This window comes from Ursus arctos, unplaced genomic scaffold, assembly GCF_023065955.2.
Source record: "Ursus arctos isolate Adak ecotype North America unplaced genomic scaffold, UrsArc2.0 scaffold_16, whole genome shotgun sequence".
NCBI classification, from domain to species: Eukaryota; Metazoa; Chordata; class Mammalia; order Carnivora; family Ursidae; genus Ursus; species Ursus arctos.
This window is the reverse complement of record NW_026622830.1, coordinates 51,588,185-51,606,265: the sequence shown is the minus strand read 5'-3', so window position 1 is coordinate 51,606,265 and position 18,081 is coordinate 51,588,185. Positions and strand designations below refer to the sequence as shown.

Here is an 18,081-nt window from a genome sequence, read left to right as displayed (position 1 = left end):
GGCTAGGAATGGACCCCGAAGATGAGGAGCAGGCGAAGGGCTATTATACACGAGACTGGGCTGTGGTTATGTTATTAGCCCACTCCCATCCCATGTTCCTAGTGGGGCACAGGCCTCCGCACCTGTCCTGTTGCAGTTGCCCCCCTCGTGACTGCCCCTGCCTGGCCCTCATCTCCCACCTAAGCCTTCCTTGGGCTCAGACCCCTCCCAGCGTGGCTGCTCCAGCCCTTGCCTCCCTTTTGCCCTCTCTTGACCCTCAGAACATCGTTCTGTATGAGTGGCTGCCCAGCTTCCTGCAGAAAACACCCCCCAGGTATGCAGGTGAGGGGATGGGGAAGGAGAATGGGAGAGCTAGCAGGAGTTTTTTGGGGCAGGGAGAAGGGGTGTGTGTGGGGGGGAGGCTGGGTGGTTTAAGGGCTAAGTGTTACTATCCTCCCTCTTCTCCCCTTCCCCCAGGACACAGCCCTTTCCTGGACCCCAGCATCTCCCCAGAGTTCCTGGCCGCTTCTGAGCAATTCTTCTCTACCAGGCGCCTCCTGGCGGCTACATGAGGTGAGGGCAAAGTGCAAAGGTTTGTGTATTGGCAGGAGTGGGGATGTCATTTGAGAAAAATCTGTCCTCAGGAGCCCTCAGGAAAGGATTATCAGTCTGAAGTGTGCTAATTTCCCCAGGGAACAGTGAATTTGGAGGGGGAAGAACAATTGTTAAAAAAGACATCATTGTGATTTTTAAGCACTTCATGTCCACTTTCCCACAGCTGGTGTATATATTAACTCCCCAATTAAACACAGGCTAATCGAGGCTGAGGATGAGTCACGAAGCCCGCTGGTCTGAACCTTAGGTCTTGACACTGCACTGGGGGCATTTTTAGCTGTAAGCAGAGGAGCCAGGTCTTGCGGGGAATTATAATAAAAGAAGTGGGAGAGCTGAAGAAACATTTTGACTCCAAAATAATGAAAAGGGAATTTTAAAGTAAAAAAAAAATTTTAAGTAAATGTATATGGAACAAAACATGTCAGTTTATTTTTTACAATTGCATTATAATTTAAAAACAATTCATAGGTTAGGGGCGCCTGGGTGGCTCAGGCAGGTAAGCAGCTGCCTTGGGCTCAGGTCATGATCCCAAGGTTCTAGGATTGAGCCCGCATCAGGCTCTCTGCTTAGCAGGGAGTCTGCTTCTCCCTGTCCCTCTCCCTCTGCCCTGTCCCCCTGCTCATACTCACACTCTCTCTGTCAAATAAATAAATAAAATATTTACGAAAAAACAATTCATAGGTTAGATTTTCTTACTCTGAAACAATTTTTGGATATGCCTAATAATAGCCAAGAAATCATAGCAATGGACTTATCCACAGATAAGTAATTTCGAAAGAACAATGAAAAATCCTTTAAAAATGTTTTAACTTACATATATATGTTATATATATATGTGTGTGTGTATATGTATATATATGTGTGTGTGTATATATATGTGTGTGTGTGTGTGTATATATATATATATATACACATCTCTCTTCAGAGAGGTCCTGTGAGTTGCCCATGGTCACACAGCTGTTCACTAACAGAGCAAGGACCCAGACCTAGATGTTCTAGTGCCTTTGTCAATCATGCTGTCAAGTCTCCTAAAATAGAAGTAAAGTTTTAGATCCCTTGTGTGTTCTGGAGACCTGCTCTCAGCAGCATGAGCTTCGGATGGGGACATCATTCACCCCGAGTGGGGAATCAACCTATGGAGGAGGAATGGCCTGCTGGTTTCAGAGGGAACATCAGCACTGGGTGGTTCCAGGGCATGGACTGTGGTGTGGGGAGAGCCTGTCTGCTCAACCTCCAACCCCATCTTCCCTCCCCATTCCCAAAGCATCCAAATCTACGAAGAGCTGAAGATGTGGACGCGCTGCTGCTGGGCATGGCCTCCCAGATCGCTGAGCGAGAGGACCATGTCGTGGTGGAGGATGTGCTAGGTGACGCTGAGGCTGTCCCTGCAGGCTGGGTACTGCTGTCACCTGGGTGGGGATTCTGCTGGAGCTCCAGTGTCAGGCCGGGAGGAGTGACCGGGGCTGGGAGCCTGCACTCTCTCACTGCTCAGACACCTGTTGACCATGGTTCCCTCTGTGTGATTCTGGCCCCCCTGGGGCTGGTTGGAGACTGGGTCCTGGGCTAGTGGAGCTGTGGTGGCCCGGTGCTCCCTCAGATTCTCTGCTATTTCATCCCCAGATTTCTGGCCAGGACCCCTGAAGTTTTCCCGTACAGACCACCCGGCTGGCTGTGTGCAGAGGGGCTGGGATCTGGGCCTGCCCTCTTATACCAAGGCCAGGGAAGCACTGGGTCTGCCTCCGATTACCAGATGGCAGGACATCAACCCTGCACTCTCCCAGAGCAACCACACCGTAAGGAGGGGTTGGGACGCAGAGGGCAGGGTGGGAGGGCCAAGGCACATTGGCCCAAGACATGGAAGGAAGGCAGTGAGGCACAAACACTAGAGACAAGTCCCTGGTGAGAGGGATGGGACTCGCCCACATGGTTTTTCCCAATATCATCTACGAGGATGGAAGTTACCAGACCAGCAGGATTTGGCAGTAGACCTTGTGACTCTGCAGATCCAGCAAATGTTTGTTGAGCATGTCTTGCACGCCAGGCACTTAATAAGCATTATCTCGTTTACTCTTCCCAACAGCCATCTGAGCAGGTGTGGAAGGTCCTCAACCCAGGAACAAGCTGTACTTTTTTATACACTGACACTCGGGCTGCCTTTGGGGAGTCAACTGTTACTCCCTGAGCTGTCGCCTGGGCCACGTGGCATTGCCTGCCAGCCAACAGAGCAGTTTTGGTGGCCTTACCATCTTGGCATAGTGGCGTTTCTACGATTGCACGCTGGTTTTACTGCTTTCGTCCTTCCTGTTTAGAAGATTGTTGGAAAGTGGAGAAGTGAAAGGCCGATGAAGAGGCAATATGCACGTGGGGCGTATAAACTTTATACAGTCAATAGAAAGGTAGGAATCACCAGGCGCACCAAAAGTAGCAAGTCTTTAGCTCCCCTGGGCCTCGCTGGAATTTAAGCTGAGCAAATGTTTGTTTACATTGCAGAGAAAAGAACTAAAGTCAAGGTCAGGTAGAAAATGCTGCTCATAGAAGGTTGAAGTCTGTCTCCAAAAGGCAGTGTCTATGCAGGGATTTGATTTATACAAACTTTTTTAGCTCTCAAGAATAGAAACCTTTTCGGGGCACCTGGGTGCCTCAGTCGTTGAGTGTCTGCCTTCGGCTCAGGGCGTGATCCCAGCATTCTGGGTTCGAGCCCCACGTCAGGCTCCTCCGCTGGGAGCCTGCTTCTTCCTCTCCCACTCCCCCTGCCTGTGTTCCCTCTCTCGCTGGCTGTCTCTCTCTCTGTCAAATGAATAAATAAAATCTTTAAAAAAAAAAAAAAGAACAGAAACCTTTTCTACACATCATTCTACCTTTCCAATTTTTGTAGTGATTTTGACCCTCAACTTTCATATCTTTTTGAGAACAAGCCACATAGGGAACTGGCTGCCTGTTTTATTCCAACTTTCTACAAGAGGCAGCTGAATCTGTGAGCGAGTTCCCATAAATGAGTTAACTTGTGTAAAGCACTCAGAGCGGTGCCAGGGGCATAATAAGTGAGGGATCGTCACTGTCATTTATTATTATCCTCCCTGGGGCTGATCCCTGCGAACTACCCTTGCCCCAGGGCGGGTGCCGGGTCCTTGCACTCACTCTTGTCCCTTCTTGGCCCCAGGTGCTGGAATCCACAGCTGCCCTGTACAACCGGGACCTGTCCCGGCTGGAGCTGCTCCCTGGGGGGCTCCTGGAGAGCCATGTGGACCCCGGGCCCCTCTTTAGCGCTATTGTCCTCAACCAGTTTGTGAGGCTGCGGGACGGCGACCGCTACTGGTTTGAGAACACCAGGAATGGGTAAGGCCTGCCTGGGTCCCTTCCTCAGACTTACCTTGGCCTGGGCCCCAGGCCCTCTGCGTGTAATGTCAGCAGCCCCACGGGCCCTTGAGTCCCAGCTGGCCTCCCCACTTCCTCAGCCCCTCTGGGTCTCTTTCCTCATCTGGGTCCTCGGGCCGGAACAGGCATCTCTCTCCCAATGCAGCAGCTCCCCGCCTCTCCCTCCTGCAGGCTGTTCTCTGAGGAAGAAATCGCAGAGATCAGAAACACTTCCCTACGGGATGTCCTAGTGGCTGTCACCAACTTGAACCCCAGTGCCCTGCAGCCCAGTGTCTTCTTCTGGGATACGGGTGAGTGGCCAGGGGGTGCTTGGAGGGGCCTGGAGTCGGGTGTCTCATCCCGCCTCAGCCATGGGCCTGGTTCAGGGGCGGCTCGGCAGTAGACTCCAAAGAGTCAGTGAGCCATGGTTCTGCCCTTGGGAACTTTGGTTCCGGGCACCACGGTGGCCGCATGTGGCTGTGTAGGTCCCCTTCCACACAAGCCCAGGAGGTACCCAAGTGGGGGCAAGACTGAGACTCAGAGAGACCTAGGGAGGAAGGCTCCCATCGGCCGGGCTGAGCCTGGGGTGGGTGGGATATCGGGAAGGCCCAGTGCAGTGAGGATATCCTCATTCCACAGCAGTGACAAGGGAAGGGCTGTGTGTGTGTGTGTGTGTGTGTGTGCGTGTACATATGTGCGTGTGAGGGAGAGAGAGGTGAGGTTCGTTTCTGACCCCACTTGTTACCCCACTAGGCAAACACCACATTCCTGGTATTATGACAGGGGTAAGCAGCTCTCACCCATCTGCTACCCAGAGCCCCCCCACCCTACCCTTTCTGCCACCCTAACCTCCTCAGTGATTCTGGCCCAGCACTCCCCAGGACTCTAGCTTCCTCTACTTCCCCAGGAGACCCCTGCCCGCAGCCCAGACAGCTCAGCACCAAGGGCCTGCCAGCCTGTGCTCCCTCCATCATGTGGGACTATTTCGAAGGCAGTGGATTTGGCTCTGGGGTCACCATCGGGACTCTCTGCTGCTTCCCCCTTGGTAAAAGTGATGCACAGGGTGGTGTTGGGTGAAATGCGTAATCTAAGGGGTGGCAGTGGGGTGGTTTCATCTATGACAGCTGACCATGTACAGTACTGTTTCTTTGGGCACATGACGGAACACATCAAAGCAGGAGGGGACATGAGCAGTGTCTGACCTGCAGATAAATCAGCTGCAAGGACATTTGCCTTCCTGTTCTCCTGGGGTCCCTCCAGGGCCCAGGTTGGTCAAGAGCCACAAGGAATCTATTTCACAGTTATTTGAAGGAGCCTGGGCCTGGGAAACTGTCCAAGGCAAACCCTGCTTGAGAACCAGTTGAGAACTAGCTGGGCAAAGGCTTGAGACTTCGCCTCTGGCATGGCTGTGTGTGAGCCCACCAGCTGCATGGCAGAGCGGGTCCGGTCTCTGGCACAAGCACTCTGGTCTTAGTCTCTGGCTGGGAAGGGACCCGAGTGGTGGAAGCAGCAGAGGCGGTGCTGGCATCTTAGATGATACCCTAAGCTCCCTCCCCACCCCCACCCGACCCCCACCCCAGCCCCCACCAGGGAGCTTCAAAATTTGAGCCAATTGAATGAGCCGACCTAGGAGGTGGGCAAAGGAGGGAGTTCTGCCAAGGAAAGGGGTCACTGATCTCACCAGATCCCCACCTTCCTCTGGCCATCCTCCTGCCTCTGCCCTCTCAGTGAGCCTGCTGAGTGGCTGGATTGTTGCCCAGCTCCGAAGGAGAAATTTCAAGAGGCTCCAGGGCCAGGACCGCCAGAGTGTCATGTCTGAGAAGCTCGTGGGGGGCATGGAAGGTAGGCCTGGAGTTGGCCAGGATGGTGCGGGGGAGGACATGACTCAGGGCTGCAGACCACCCCCACCTCAGCAGCCTAAGGAAAAGGCCCCCCTTTTCTAGGCCTCCAAGCAGGTCAGGGCAGGTGGAAAGAGCCATGGAGGCATCAGGTGGAAGTTGGACCTGGAGTTCTCCACCCTCCGTAGGTCTCCCCGTGGTCCCACATACAGGGCCTGTGATAGACTCACGGGGAGGAGTCACAGGGCCCTGACTACGTTTCACAGGCTTACTGTAACTCTCTAGAATCCCCAGCAACGGATGCTTTGTGGCATCTTACACTGGAATTTCAGGCAACAGAGAAGGAATTAATGAAGGTTCAGAGTCACACTGAAGGAGGATTGGAATCTTGATTCCACCACTTGGGCTTTTGGGCTTTAGGCAGATTTTTTAATCCCTCTAAACCTATTTTTTCTTATCTGTGAAACAGGAATAATAATAGCACTTACCTCATGAAGGTTTATGAAGATTAAATTAACTAGTTCCCGCCAAGTACTTGGTACAGTATTGGGCACACAGTAAACACTCAGGAAATGTTGGTTATTCTTCACGTGGGCTAAAGGCACAGCAGGACTGTTGGGGAAGGGACGACCCTCAGTACCCAAGAAGGGGCCAGGAGCTACGGAGGCCTTGACCTAACTCCAGCTCTAAGCTGGCCTCCTGCATCCTGTGCCCGGCTGACCAGCCCTGTCTCTCCAGCATTGGAATGGCAGGGCCACAAGGAGCCCTCTCGGCCTGTGCTCGTGCACCTGCAGCCCGGGCAGACGTGCGTGGTGACGGCAGGCTCTCTGTGCTCCGCGCCATCCAGCTGCGACCCCCGCAGCAGGTCAGCGTCATCCTGTCCGGCAACCGCGGACGCCGCGCCCTGCTGCTCAAGATCCCCAAGGAGTAGGACCTGGTGTGGCCCAGCGGGTCCCGTTCCTGGTCCACAGCCAGGGAGGCAGCCAGGTGGAGGGGAAGGAGCGCTGAATCAGGCAGGGTTTGTGGCTTCTAGTCCCTGGCTGTGGTAACTGAGAGAGGAACGTGAACACACTCATCCCGTTCTGGGCCTGTGGGGTGACGTGATCTGCACAGGGCCTTCTTCCTGCGCAGTCTTCCCTGCCCCTTTCTAGGGATGCCCCAGTGGGCCCTAGCTGGGAGTCCTTGGAAGAAGCCAGGCCCTCTTCTCTGCCCCCTGATTTTAGGATCTAGTGAATTGTTCGAGAGTGTGGAGGGGAACTGAATCAGAGGCTGATTTTCAGCTCTGACTGTCTGGCTTCCGGGCCCCTCCGTCGTCTGTCCTCCCTGCCTTCCTCTTTTCTCCCATGTGAACAGAGAGGGAGGAATGGCTTTAGACGTGTGTCTCTGAATGCAGTTTCTGTGCCTATAAATGAGCCCAGAACTCCACCGAGCCCAGGACATAACAGTAAATCCCTTTTACGAGGGCGTTCTTTCCAGTGGCCCCTGACAAAACTCACGCAAAGCTCCTGGCCCCAGGAGTCCTCGACAAGTGGTTGCCCTCCCTGTCGCCACTCCGTAGGTGCTGCTGTTTAACCTGGAGGAAGAGCGGCAGGTGCTGGTGGAAGACCTTCGGGGCGCCCTGAAGGAGAGCGGGCTGAGGTTCCAGGAATGGGAGCCGCGGGAGCAGGAGCTGATGAGGGCAGCCGTGGCCCGAGAGCAGAGGAGCCACCTCTTGGAGACCTTTTTCAGGCACCTTTTCTCCCAGGTGTGTAGGTAGGCTCAGGTCTGTCCCTGCATGTCTGCCTATGGCGGTGCCCTTACCTGCACACAGCCATGGGGTGACTCCAGGGACAGTCAGGAGCCCTGACACTAATAATCAGGTCTACTGCATTTTTGGCCCAATCCCCTGGCCTCTCTGTAAGGAGATGCTCTGACACCTACCTGAGCCACTCCAGGGAGGCCGCGTCAGGAGCTTATCTGTATGTGTCGCTCAGCTCTCTCCTCAGGGCTGTCCGGCCTCTCTGCCCTCACTTAACTCATCCTAGCCAAAAGGCCGCAGAAACTCAGGGTCAGTATGGGGCCAGCGAGAGCCCTTGGTGCCCCCTCCTTGGTGCAGTGCCGCTGCCAGAGGCCTCCTTGGGACATGAGCCCACCTTGCAGACTTCCAAGAACTACCGAGGAGATGTGGGGAAACAAGCCAGGAAGAGAAATGCAAGGACTTGCATGCACGTCTGGCACAGAAATAGAGCAGCCTGGGTCCAGAAGGGTGGAGAGGAGAAGCTTGGTAGAGATAAGATCCCTCCAGCCCAGGCCCCGCTCAAGGAGTTTGTCACCCCTCTGGGAAGAAGGAACAGACACAGAAAGGAAGGTAACCAGCACAGAATGATGAGTGTAAGACAGCCAGGAGCTAAGCAATGTAGGAGTTCAGAAAAGGTGCTGCGTCTTCAGGCCGCTGGACGGTCGTGGTTCGGGTCAGATTTGACGGAGACTTAAAAAGAGGTGGAAAATTGTTGGCTCAGAGGAAAGGAGCAGGAGGGACTGCACAGAGGTGTCTAGTAGAAGGGCAAAAAAATTAACGTTTGAGGAGAAGAAACAGGGTTGGCTGACTGGGGAGAGGATTCATGAGGGAAGTGACCATTTAATGGTCATTTACGACGTGCCGGGCACATGGCTTTTGTCATCTACTCCCCAAGCCAGTTGAACTTGAGTATGCACTGGAATGGAGGGACCTCCTCCCCAGGTGGGGAGACTCATTGCCAGGGCTGAGGCGGGGCCGGGGCACCTCTACTCGGCTATGGGGACCCTTGTGCTGGGGGCGCAAGGGGGTGCTACCATGTCTTAGGGGTAGCTGCAGCCCTCTCCATCTGCACAGTGCTTCCAGGTTTCAAGACATTTTCCATACAGCGTCTCTTGTTGATTCTCACAATACCCCTGTGAGATAAGTAGGGCACGTAAGAAAAATGAATGACAGACAACTGGTGCGACTCGCCTGAGGTCACACAGCGAGGGGGTGGCAGAGCTGGGACAGGAGCCCGATCTTCTGCCTCCAGCCCCAGGCTCTTTCCACTAAAGCTCCCTGTTTGGAGCAATGAGGTTTGCATCGTGAAACCGCAGCCAGGCTTGGACTGGGGCCCCCGGTTGACAGGCAGGCAGAACAGGTGCTGTGCCTGAGGCCTGTCTGCTTCCCTCACCCCCTGTTCTGATGCTGGGGCAGCCCCTGGGTGGGCTAAAGATAGCCCACCATGAGAATTCCCCTTTCCCAACCCCACTTTTTCTCAGCTCAGCTGAGGCTTTTTCTCAGTCAAAACTCCTTTGGGTCTAAGAGCAAGCTCGCACTGATAAAAGGTCAGTTGACTCTGAGGCTGTGCTGATGTCTCAGCAATTCCGAAGGGAGGACTGTGACCTGGCCTGGAAGGGGCTAGGAAAGGGACAGTTGCCAGCAAACAAGGTCACTTCTCTCTCTTAGCCTGCCTCGTTTTCTCCGTGTGTTTACTTCCCTCTGTCTGGGTCTCTGAGCACTTGGAAGAACGTGGCAGGCCACGACTTCTGAGTTTTGTTGTGCTCAGGTCAAGACAGACCTGGGACCTCTTAGTCCCAATTCCAGATCATCTGCTTGGGTCAAGTGTGCATCCCTGGTGCAATCAGCTAACACAGAGGACTGGGGCTCTGTAGAACAAAAGGCCCCAGGGACCACCTGCAGGGCACGGGCAGGTGCTCAGGACACAGGGTGCTGGGCAGACACCTGGAAAAGGTGGCTCCTACAAGCCTCAGCTGGACTTCAAATCAAGGAAACCCTGTCTCCTTCTCTCTCCCTCCCTCTGTTGCTGCCCGGGTGCAGGTGCTGGACATCGACCAGGCGGACGCAGGGACCCTGCCCCTGGACTCATCGCAGAAGGTACGGGAGGCCCTGACTTGCGAGCTGAGCAGAGCTGAGTTTGCCGAGTTCCTGGGCCGCAAGCCCCAGGCCATGTTTGTGGAGTCCATGTTCTCCCTGGCGGACAAAGATGGCAAGGTCTACCTGTCCTTCCGGGAGTTTCTGGACATCCTGGTGGTCTTCATGAAAGGTAGGGGAAGAGGAAGTGATCGTCCAGGTAGGAGAAGATGGAAGGGGCTAGAGATGAGGCTGGAGGGTAGCTGACCTGTTGGAGAAGGGGAAGTGCCGGGGCCTGGTCTCCAGCCACGGCAGACATCTGGGAGCACCCAGGTAGAGATCAGGAAGCAGAGTGACCCCTTGTTGTGATCAGCAGTGGGTCAGACTCATGTGAGGCCCCTTCTGGTCAGCCTGGGGTTTAGGCAGGTAGGTTGGGGCTCTCACCGGGTCCTCCTCCTCCCGGGCTCTCCTGAGGAGAGGTCTCGCCTTATGTTCCGCATGTATGGCTTTGATGGGAATGGTCTCATTTCCGAGGACGAGTTCATCAGGATGCTGAGGTTGGTCCTGTGGGATGGCCGGAAGAGTGGGCCAGGACAGGGCCTGCTGGGGGAAAGAAGTGGGGGCATGAAGGTGGGAGCAGGAGGGTAAAGAGCAGGGGCCATATAGCTAAAGACTATTATAACTAGGAGGGGGCCCTTCCTTGTGGGCTCCGAAGGCCTGGTGGGATGGCCAGTAGGCCCTCCTGTCCAGGCCTCAAGCTTCTTTTCAGGGCCCGATGGTTTCCCTCCCCCAACCCCAGGTCCTTCATCGAGATCTCCAACAACTGCCTGTCCAAGGCGCAGCTGACGGAGGTGGTGGAGTCCACGTTCCGGGAGTCCGGCTTCCAGGATAGGGAGGAGCTGACGTGGGAGGACTTCCACTTCACGCTGCGGGACCAAGACAGCGAGCTGCGATTCACACAGCTCTGCGTCAAAGGTGGGGGGCCTGGCCTTGGGGCCAACTGACGTAGCCATTAGACAGCAGGCACAGTGCATCGGGCCCACCTGCTTTTAGGAGCCCACAGAAATGCTTTAATTCCTTTTAAAGTCAGAAGGATGAGTATAATAATAATAAATAGGTGATGATATATCCAGCCTGGATTATATCCTTCTATGTACCAACGTGATTATAAAAAATATTTATCTTTTATAAAGACATGTATATACTTTTTTTTTTTTAAGGGCGGAAGTGGTTTAGGAAGGTGACAGTGCCTAGGGCCCACAAAGTCCTAATGCAGCTTTGCTCCCAGGGTGGGCAGGGTCAGGATGGGGTGGGGGACAGCAGACAGAACTCTGCTTCTTCCAGCTCTCTGTCGAAGATCCCTGTGCCAGGTGCCCAGGACGGGGGTGGGGTGGGGGGGACAGTGTCTCCTTGTTACAGCCCTCTCCAGGCCATATTCACCTGAGCTAGGGTGTCTGCTGGCGGGGGGGGCTCTGGTCTTGTTTGCCTTTATATCCCTTGGCTGAGCGCTTGGTTGATGTTGCTTGAGTGCACGGAGACCCACTTCTCTTGTCCTTCCCCCTACTTCCTGTCCCACCTGTGTCTCGGTGGGCGGAGGCTAGAGCCAGGGTGGGGAGGGGGCAGGTAGCAGGACTCTCTGTGGTCTACTCTGAGCTGTTACGGTGCCTTCACAGTTTCTCGCTGGGGCAGGTGGAGACCAAACCCAGCCCCTCCCAGGATGACGAGAACCTGGGGGAGCTGAGCAGCCCAGATGTGGGAGAGGGGCGAGTTGGGCAGGACACCACTGCGGCTCTGGTGAGGGCTTCCATGTCCCAGGGCTGGAGGAGAACTACTGGAGTGCAGACCAGCACTCCTGGTTCTTCAGCCTCTCACTTTTCCCAGGCAGCCAGGGCAGTAGGCACCTGGGCCCGAGGGCTGAGCAGGGGCAGGTGTCCGGAGGTGAGCCCGGGCCAGAGTCCTGGGACCACTCAGCCCCTGGGGTGGAGGACCAGGCTGGGGGAGTGAGGATTATGCGGAAGGGTAGCTTTGAGTCCTGTTTTGTTTTGCTTTTAATTGTTGTTGTGCCTTGTTGTTTCCTTCAGATTTTACTATGAGACATTTCGAATGTTCCTACAGAAAAGGAACAAGAATAGCGCAGGAAGCAGCCCTTTCCCCGGTCACCTAGATCTCCCCGTTCACCTGCCTTTGGTTACCATGTTGCCACATTTGCTGCTGGTTGAAATCTGACGGATAAATATCCATACTTTGTTGTAAACATTCTGATTTCATGAAATTCACCTTAATCACTTGTGCCCCCTGGGCTGGAGACCAGGGTAGTCGTCAAGATTAGTTTAGCACTCGGAAGTGACCTGGACATTCCCGGGCTTCCTGTGAGAACATGGCTTTGCAGCTCAGTCCCGCCCTCCCCTGCAACGCTCGGGCCAGACAGAGAGGAACAGGCGGCTCAAGGGAGAGTACTTCCCCCCAACATACAATTATGAACATTTTTAAACACAGGAAGGTGGAAAGAATTTCATGGTGATCCCATAAATGCGCCACCCAGAACTACATTTAATTCCCAGGAGGCTTTAAGCTGGAGGGTTTAGCAGGGTTTTTGTGGCAGAATGGTCTCAGCAGGCAGGTGGCACAGTTTCTGAACTCTACCCCACAAGCCTGATACCAGTCCCAGGAGTGGGCTGAAGGTGGACACACATCCAGGGGACACTGTCTGGCCAACAAATTCAGGCCTTCTCCCTGCCCCCTCATGGCTGGGTCTAGCTCCCACTGGGGGAGCAGGCTGGGGCTGGGGCACCCAAAGGCAAGGGTGCTGACCGAGGACCCTCTACAGTATGGACATGGGGTGAGTGCCAGGTCTTCCTGGGCTCTGGGCCCTGAGCTGTTCCCGACATCAGCTCTGTGTTACAGGGGTAGAGGTGCCTGAAGTCCTCAAGGACCTGTGCCGGCGAGCCTCCTACATCAGCCGGGAAAAGATCTGGTGAGCCCTGATCTGGGAATGTTGGAGGGAGGGCTGGGGTTGGGGGGGTTGCCTTTTCTCTCCCCAGGATGCCTGGGATCAGGGCCCTACCAGCCTATGTAGTGTCTTTATGCAAATTAGAAAAAAGGGCTCCTTGCTGTAGGCAGACACAGCCCTGTACCAGCAAGAGCAGAGAGCCTGCTGGACTTCGGCACCCACCTGCTGCCAGGGTCAGATGCCCTTGTGAAGGACACAGCTTGTATGTGTGTCCCCAGGATCTAACTCATTCTCTCTCCAGGTCTCTGTGGGAAGTCTGCTGGCCCCTGGCTGAGAGCTCTGACCCCTCCTCAGCAGAGTCGGTCTGAAGAGAGACCAGGGGCAGCGAGGATCCAGTGGCTCAGGTGGCCAGAATCCTCTCTCTTTCATTCCTGTCCTAGTCCCTCCCCAAGAGTGAGTGCTCGCTGTCCCCACAGCAACGCTGACGTGGAGCGGACAGCACAGAGACTGCAGTGCCCCACGGACACAGACCCCCCCCGGAGATTCGACGGAGGTTTGGCAAGAAGTACGCCTGCTCCTCTCCTTGAGCTCATGCATCCCTTTAGTGTGCAGGGCTGCGGGCAGGATGAGCAGTTCACGCCCGAGCAGACCACAGTCTGACAAGGTGGCTGCTACACTGATAATCACCATGTCCCACCGATGAATGTTGTGACAGTGGTCAGAGCAAGGAGCTTCGGAGCTCAAAGAAGTGCTCACCTCTGCCTGGTAAGTCAAGGCAGGCTTCCTGGAGGGGGTGACTTCTGCACTTCCAGTAAAGGGTGAGAACAGAGTAGGGTGAGAATGGGGAGCTGCAGACTGGGAGGGGAGAGGGCTGTCTGAGTGTGAGTGGGACCTGGGCTAGAGGGAGTGCGTTCCCTGGGACGAACTGACCCAGTGAGCACTGCAAGGCTGTCCCTACTCTGGCGGCCTTGTCAGAGGAGTGTGGTAGGGCTTTTGGGGTCTGAACCCTGCTTGGCTTGAGCAACTTGGTGCCCTTTCTCTGCTCCTGGGAGGCGGGTTGCACTGGGAGGGGGGGTTCGTAGCCAGAGCCGAGACTTCCTGTCCCCAGGGTAGCATCATTCCAGCCCCTGCTGTTCACGGAGGCCCACGGGGAGAAGTTTCAGCGCAGTCGGCACCACCACACCTTGCAGCAGTTCCAGCGCTTCATCGAGAACTACCGCCGCCACGTCGGCTGCGTGGCTGTGTTCTGCGCCATCAGCGGGGGCCTTTCCTGGAGCAGGCCTGCTGTGAGTGTGGGCAGCCCCGGGGTCGGGGCTCCCGTGGGTGCATGGGGCCTGCTTGAACGGAGGCTGCAGAGGGGGCCTGCGTGAAGGGGTGGCGGCCAGGGCGGGCCCTTGACCCGCCTCAGCGGCGCTCTCTCTCTGCACTGCTCCCCTCTTACCCGCCTGGGCTCCCCGACAGACTATGCTTCTGGGGCTCACCGCATGGGCATCACGGACACCACCCGTGTGGGCATCATCCTGTCCCGGGGCCGGCCGCCAGCATCTCCTTCATGTTCTCCTGCGTCCTGCTCACCACGTGCCGCAGCCTGCATCACCTTCCTGCGAGAGACCTTCCATCGGCTCATTGCCTCCGTGGCCATCGTCCTCACAGGTAGGGCCCGGGAGTCCCAGGGCTTCTGTTCGTGTCCTCCTGCCCCTGCTGCCTGCCCCTCCTCTCTTTTGTGCTTGAGTGTGAGTCCTAGATGTCCTTCTCAGAAGGATGCAGCTGGCCCGCAGTGGTGTGAAGTGAGCCCAGGAGCCCCCCACCCCGCCCCTGCCTGGTGCCTCTTCCCATGCTTTCAGGGCCACCTCCTCAGCCTCCAGCTGACAAGTTAGCAACAGCCCAGAACATGGGCACATCATGTGTGATCTCTCCCAGTTTTTATGTTGGAAAACATACTCTGTGAGAGAAACCCAAAGAATGAACTTCTAATGGTATAATTTCAGACTCCTGTGGCTGGGCTCGTGGATGGTATATATGGGGCTCAGCAGGGGTAGGGAGGGACAGGAGGATGGCTAGAGACCAGAAGTGCAGACCCCGAGGGTCCTTCTTCAGGCCCCCAAGGCTGGGTGGCTGGAGTCCCCAACCTTGGGCTGGATGGGTTGAGCACCCCCACCAGGCTGCCCCCTGGCTCACTCCCACCCTGTCTGGCCTTCCTTAGTCTTGCACAGTGCGGGCCATGCGGTAAATGGGTACCTGTTCTCCGTCAGCCCGCTCAGCGTCCTTTCCTGCCTCTTCCCTGGACTCTTCCGTGACGACGAGTGAGTGAGTGGGCTACTGTGTGCGTGTGTGTGTGTGTGTGTGTGTGTGTGTGTGTGTGTGTGTCAATGTGGGGGGATCCTTTATGGATGGAAAGAAGCAAATTCTCTTGGCTCAGAGGAGAGTGTCACCTTCCAGGCAATGGGGCAGACAATGACCAGCTGGAGCCCTGACCCCGAGTGGGCAGAAAGGGAGACTGGTGCCTGGGTTGAGGTGTTTCCTCTGGAGGATTCTTTCTGGAAGTCCCAGGCATCTCCTCTCAGCATCCTTGCTTGCTTTCCCTTCTCCACAGGTCTGAGTGTCCCCAGAAGTATTACTGGTGGTTCTTCCAGACTGTGCCAGGTGAGAGCCCTCCCTGCTCTGAATTTCTGGGTCTGGCTCTGAGCTCTGAGCTCCGGGTTCTATCTGCCATGAGGCTGCCCAGTAGCACTCACTCAGGTCTCACGGTGGGTCAGGCTCTGCCCTCTGGTCCTGACAACTCTGCTGGGAAGTAGGAGCCTCTGCTCTCTAGTCCTTCTCTTGGGAGCTTGGCTGGGGTCCTGCCCCAACTCGGAACATCCTTCTTCCGTGGAATGAGAATGGACCCCCCTCTCCCCCTGCCCCAACCTACACACCTACCGTGACAGTGGCTTGGAGGAATGCCGTGTCCCAGCAGCACGGTGGAGGGACCAGGCTCGTCAAACTAGGCAGAGACCCCCACCCCTTGTAGTCCGTCTTGACCGGGGCTGTTGAGGGACGTATTCCTTACTCCCCATAATCACCCATTTTAGAGCTATTAGCTGTGAATCTGTTCAAAAGCTTTTTGAACCTATTTATATTTTCAGTCTGTTTCCTCCTTAGCATAGTACATTTTCTACGCTCCTCTCCGTGAAACACGGCATTTTTTTTAATCCTAAAACAACCTGCTCTGAACTTCAGCGTGCTTGCTAATTCTTGCGCACTGGGATTTAGTGGATAAGGCTGTGTTGAGGCCCTCCTCTCTGTTCAGGCCTTTACAGGCTTTGGTTAGAGCCCTTCTTAACCTCTGCTTTTCCAGACTGCAGGGCTCTAATCTTAATTTCTGCCTCCCTCCTCCTCGATCACTTGAGGGGCCGTTCTCTGGCCCCTCACTCCTGTCCTGACTCTAGTACTGCTCTCTCGTGTACCCCAGGCCTGGGATCTCCTGTGAGAGGAGGGTCCTCCCGCCAACCCTGGGCTGAACCCAGGGGGCTCAGGTGGTCGCACTTCCTCACTAATGGCGCCACTGCTCATGCTGTGGGAGCCAAGTCGGGGGCTAGGGGGACGTAGACCGAGTCTTGACTCCGTGGGGGCAGGGCCTGCAATGTCCAAAGTCCGACCCAGAGGGCCCAGAGCAGGTGCCCCGCACGTTCAGTCCGTCAGCACCGGTGTAGACGAGGCCCACAGGGGGCGAGCCCTACAGAAGGCGCTAGGATCCCGTGCTGAACCAGCAGCCTGGTCCCTGTTCTTGTGGGCCTGACAGTCGGGGAATTGACAGACAAAAAACGAATGACACCGGTCCTTGAAAAAGAACAATCGGGACAAGGTGTTGGAGGGATGAGCAGAGTCTGTTGAAATAAAAGGCACTTGTGATCAGTGGTGTGGGGAGAGAAGAACAGAGGAGAAGCCTGGGCTTCCGTGGCCCCCACCCAGAGCAGTGAAGTGGAATGGGACCCTGACCCACGGCAGCCCCAGCACAGCCCCGCTCCTCCGCCCCTCACCCCGCGTTCATTTTGCAGGCCTCACGGGGGTGCTGCTGCTCCTGGTCCTGGCCATCGTGTATGTCTTCGCCTCCCACCACTTCCGGCGCCGCAGCTTCCGGGGCTTCTGGCTGACCCACCACCTCTACGTCCTGCTCTCCGGGCTGGTGAGGGCTGTCGGGGTCTTGGCAGGATGATCCCAGGGAGGCCATGAGGGCTGAGACATCCGTTCTCCGTCCCCTCAGTCATTTCAGGAATCCCCTCCACTTCTCACATCACAGCTGGAGAGGATAGTGTAGGCCTGTCAAGCAGATGGACCCCGGGCTGCAGCGCTTGGAAGATGGGTGCCCGGCATGGGGCTGGCAGTAGCAGCCCTATCAGGCTGGTCGCTTCCTTGCAGACACCCCCGCATCATTTCTGCCCAGCCGGTCATTCCCCAGTTCCGGTGGCTGGTGTGAGCTCCAGGGTTGACCGCCCACTTTCAAGGGAGCAGCACACTTTTTTTTTTTTTTAGAGAAGTCTATCTTAATTCTGTTCTGCCACTTTTGTTCTGATCCTGTTTCCTGGGGTGTCTGCACCCCACTCAGCAAAGTGCCACTTGTAGAGTCAACGAGCTTGCTCAAAACGTCCTCACTTGGACTGTTGATGAGATGGATTTTTAAGAGTCTACCTGTTCCCTTTCCTTCTCCTTCAGCTCCTGCCTCCCTTCCTTCACATTCCCTCCCTTCCCTCGTCCTCCTGTTCCCTTTACCTTCCCTGGGTTTGCCGTCAGGTGCGCCAGCTAGTTAGTTCCAGAGGGACTCTGATCTGTGCTTGGCCTGCCTTCCTCGTGGATACAGGCGGTTCCCTAAAGAGCACCCGAGGGTCCTGCTGAGAAGCTAAACTAAGTCCCAAGGCCCCAGCGTCCCCACCAACGATACTTGCCCGTCAGCATTCAGAAGCGCAGAGCCCAGATGGTTGCCATCTGTCACCTGGCTCCAGGCAGAACTGCACACGGTCCTGAAACAGAGGGCGAGTCCATCATGGCCTGGGTCGAGCTGGCACCTGTGGGATGCCCTGCGTCCTCCAGGTGCAGTTCTGTCCTCAGTGATCAGACGGTCTGTTTCCATGTTGCTGAGGCTCAGCACTTCATGGTTCTGAAGAGGACTACCCGACCTCGGCTTAGGTCATTTCCTAGAACTGATGTTTGTTTCCAGAGAAATCTCTGTCTTCTTTGGAAGCTGAGGCTGATTTATCCCTCCCTACCCACCCCTGCTAGGGGGGAGCCCTAGCTCCCCGGTTACTGTTTCTGTTAGGGGTGGAGATGATGTTCTTGTTCCTGGTGAAAAAGCAGCTGAGCTCAATGGGAGACCCGGAAGAGTGGCCACACTGGCTCCCTGAGACCAAGACCCCTTCCTGACTTATCCCTGGGTTTGGGGGATCCCTGGGGTTCAGAGCCTCCCTTCCTGCCAGCAGGGAAGTCAGCAGCTCAGAAAGGTGCAGGACCCTCTGCTGGGC

At 55.8% G+C, this 18,081-nt stretch overlaps 1 protein-coding gene across 1 annotated transcript in view; it reads left to right on the top strand.

The window, feature by feature from the left end:
- LOC125281384 (dual oxidase 1-like) overlaps positions 1–18,081 on the top strand; it is a 280,501-nt gene that overhangs the window by 256,845 nt on the left and 5,575 nt on the right. The window contains 23 exon segments of the mRNA XM_057313040.1: positions 261–321; positions 457–548; positions 1,859–1,990; positions 3,755–3,930; positions 4,141–4,259; positions 4,856–4,993; positions 5,677–5,790; positions 6,525–6,596; positions 6,599–6,723; positions 7,345–7,530; positions 9,604–9,827; positions 10,098–10,193; positions 10,436–10,611; positions 12,541–12,610; positions 13,027–13,121; positions 13,124–13,151; positions 13,695–13,876; positions 14,048–14,116; positions 14,119–14,177; positions 14,179–14,239; positions 14,790–14,889; positions 15,180–15,229; positions 16,624–16,751. Of these exon segments, the coding sequence (XP_057169023.1) occupies positions 261–321; positions 457–548; positions 1,859–1,990; positions 3,755–3,930; positions 4,141–4,259; positions 4,856–4,993; positions 5,677–5,790; positions 6,525–6,596; positions 6,599–6,723; positions 7,345–7,530; positions 9,604–9,827; positions 10,098–10,193; positions 10,436–10,611; positions 12,541–12,610; positions 13,027–13,121; positions 13,124–13,151; positions 13,695–13,876; positions 14,048–14,116; positions 14,119–14,177; positions 14,179–14,239; positions 14,790–14,889; positions 15,180–15,229; positions 16,624–16,751 (2,553 nt within the window).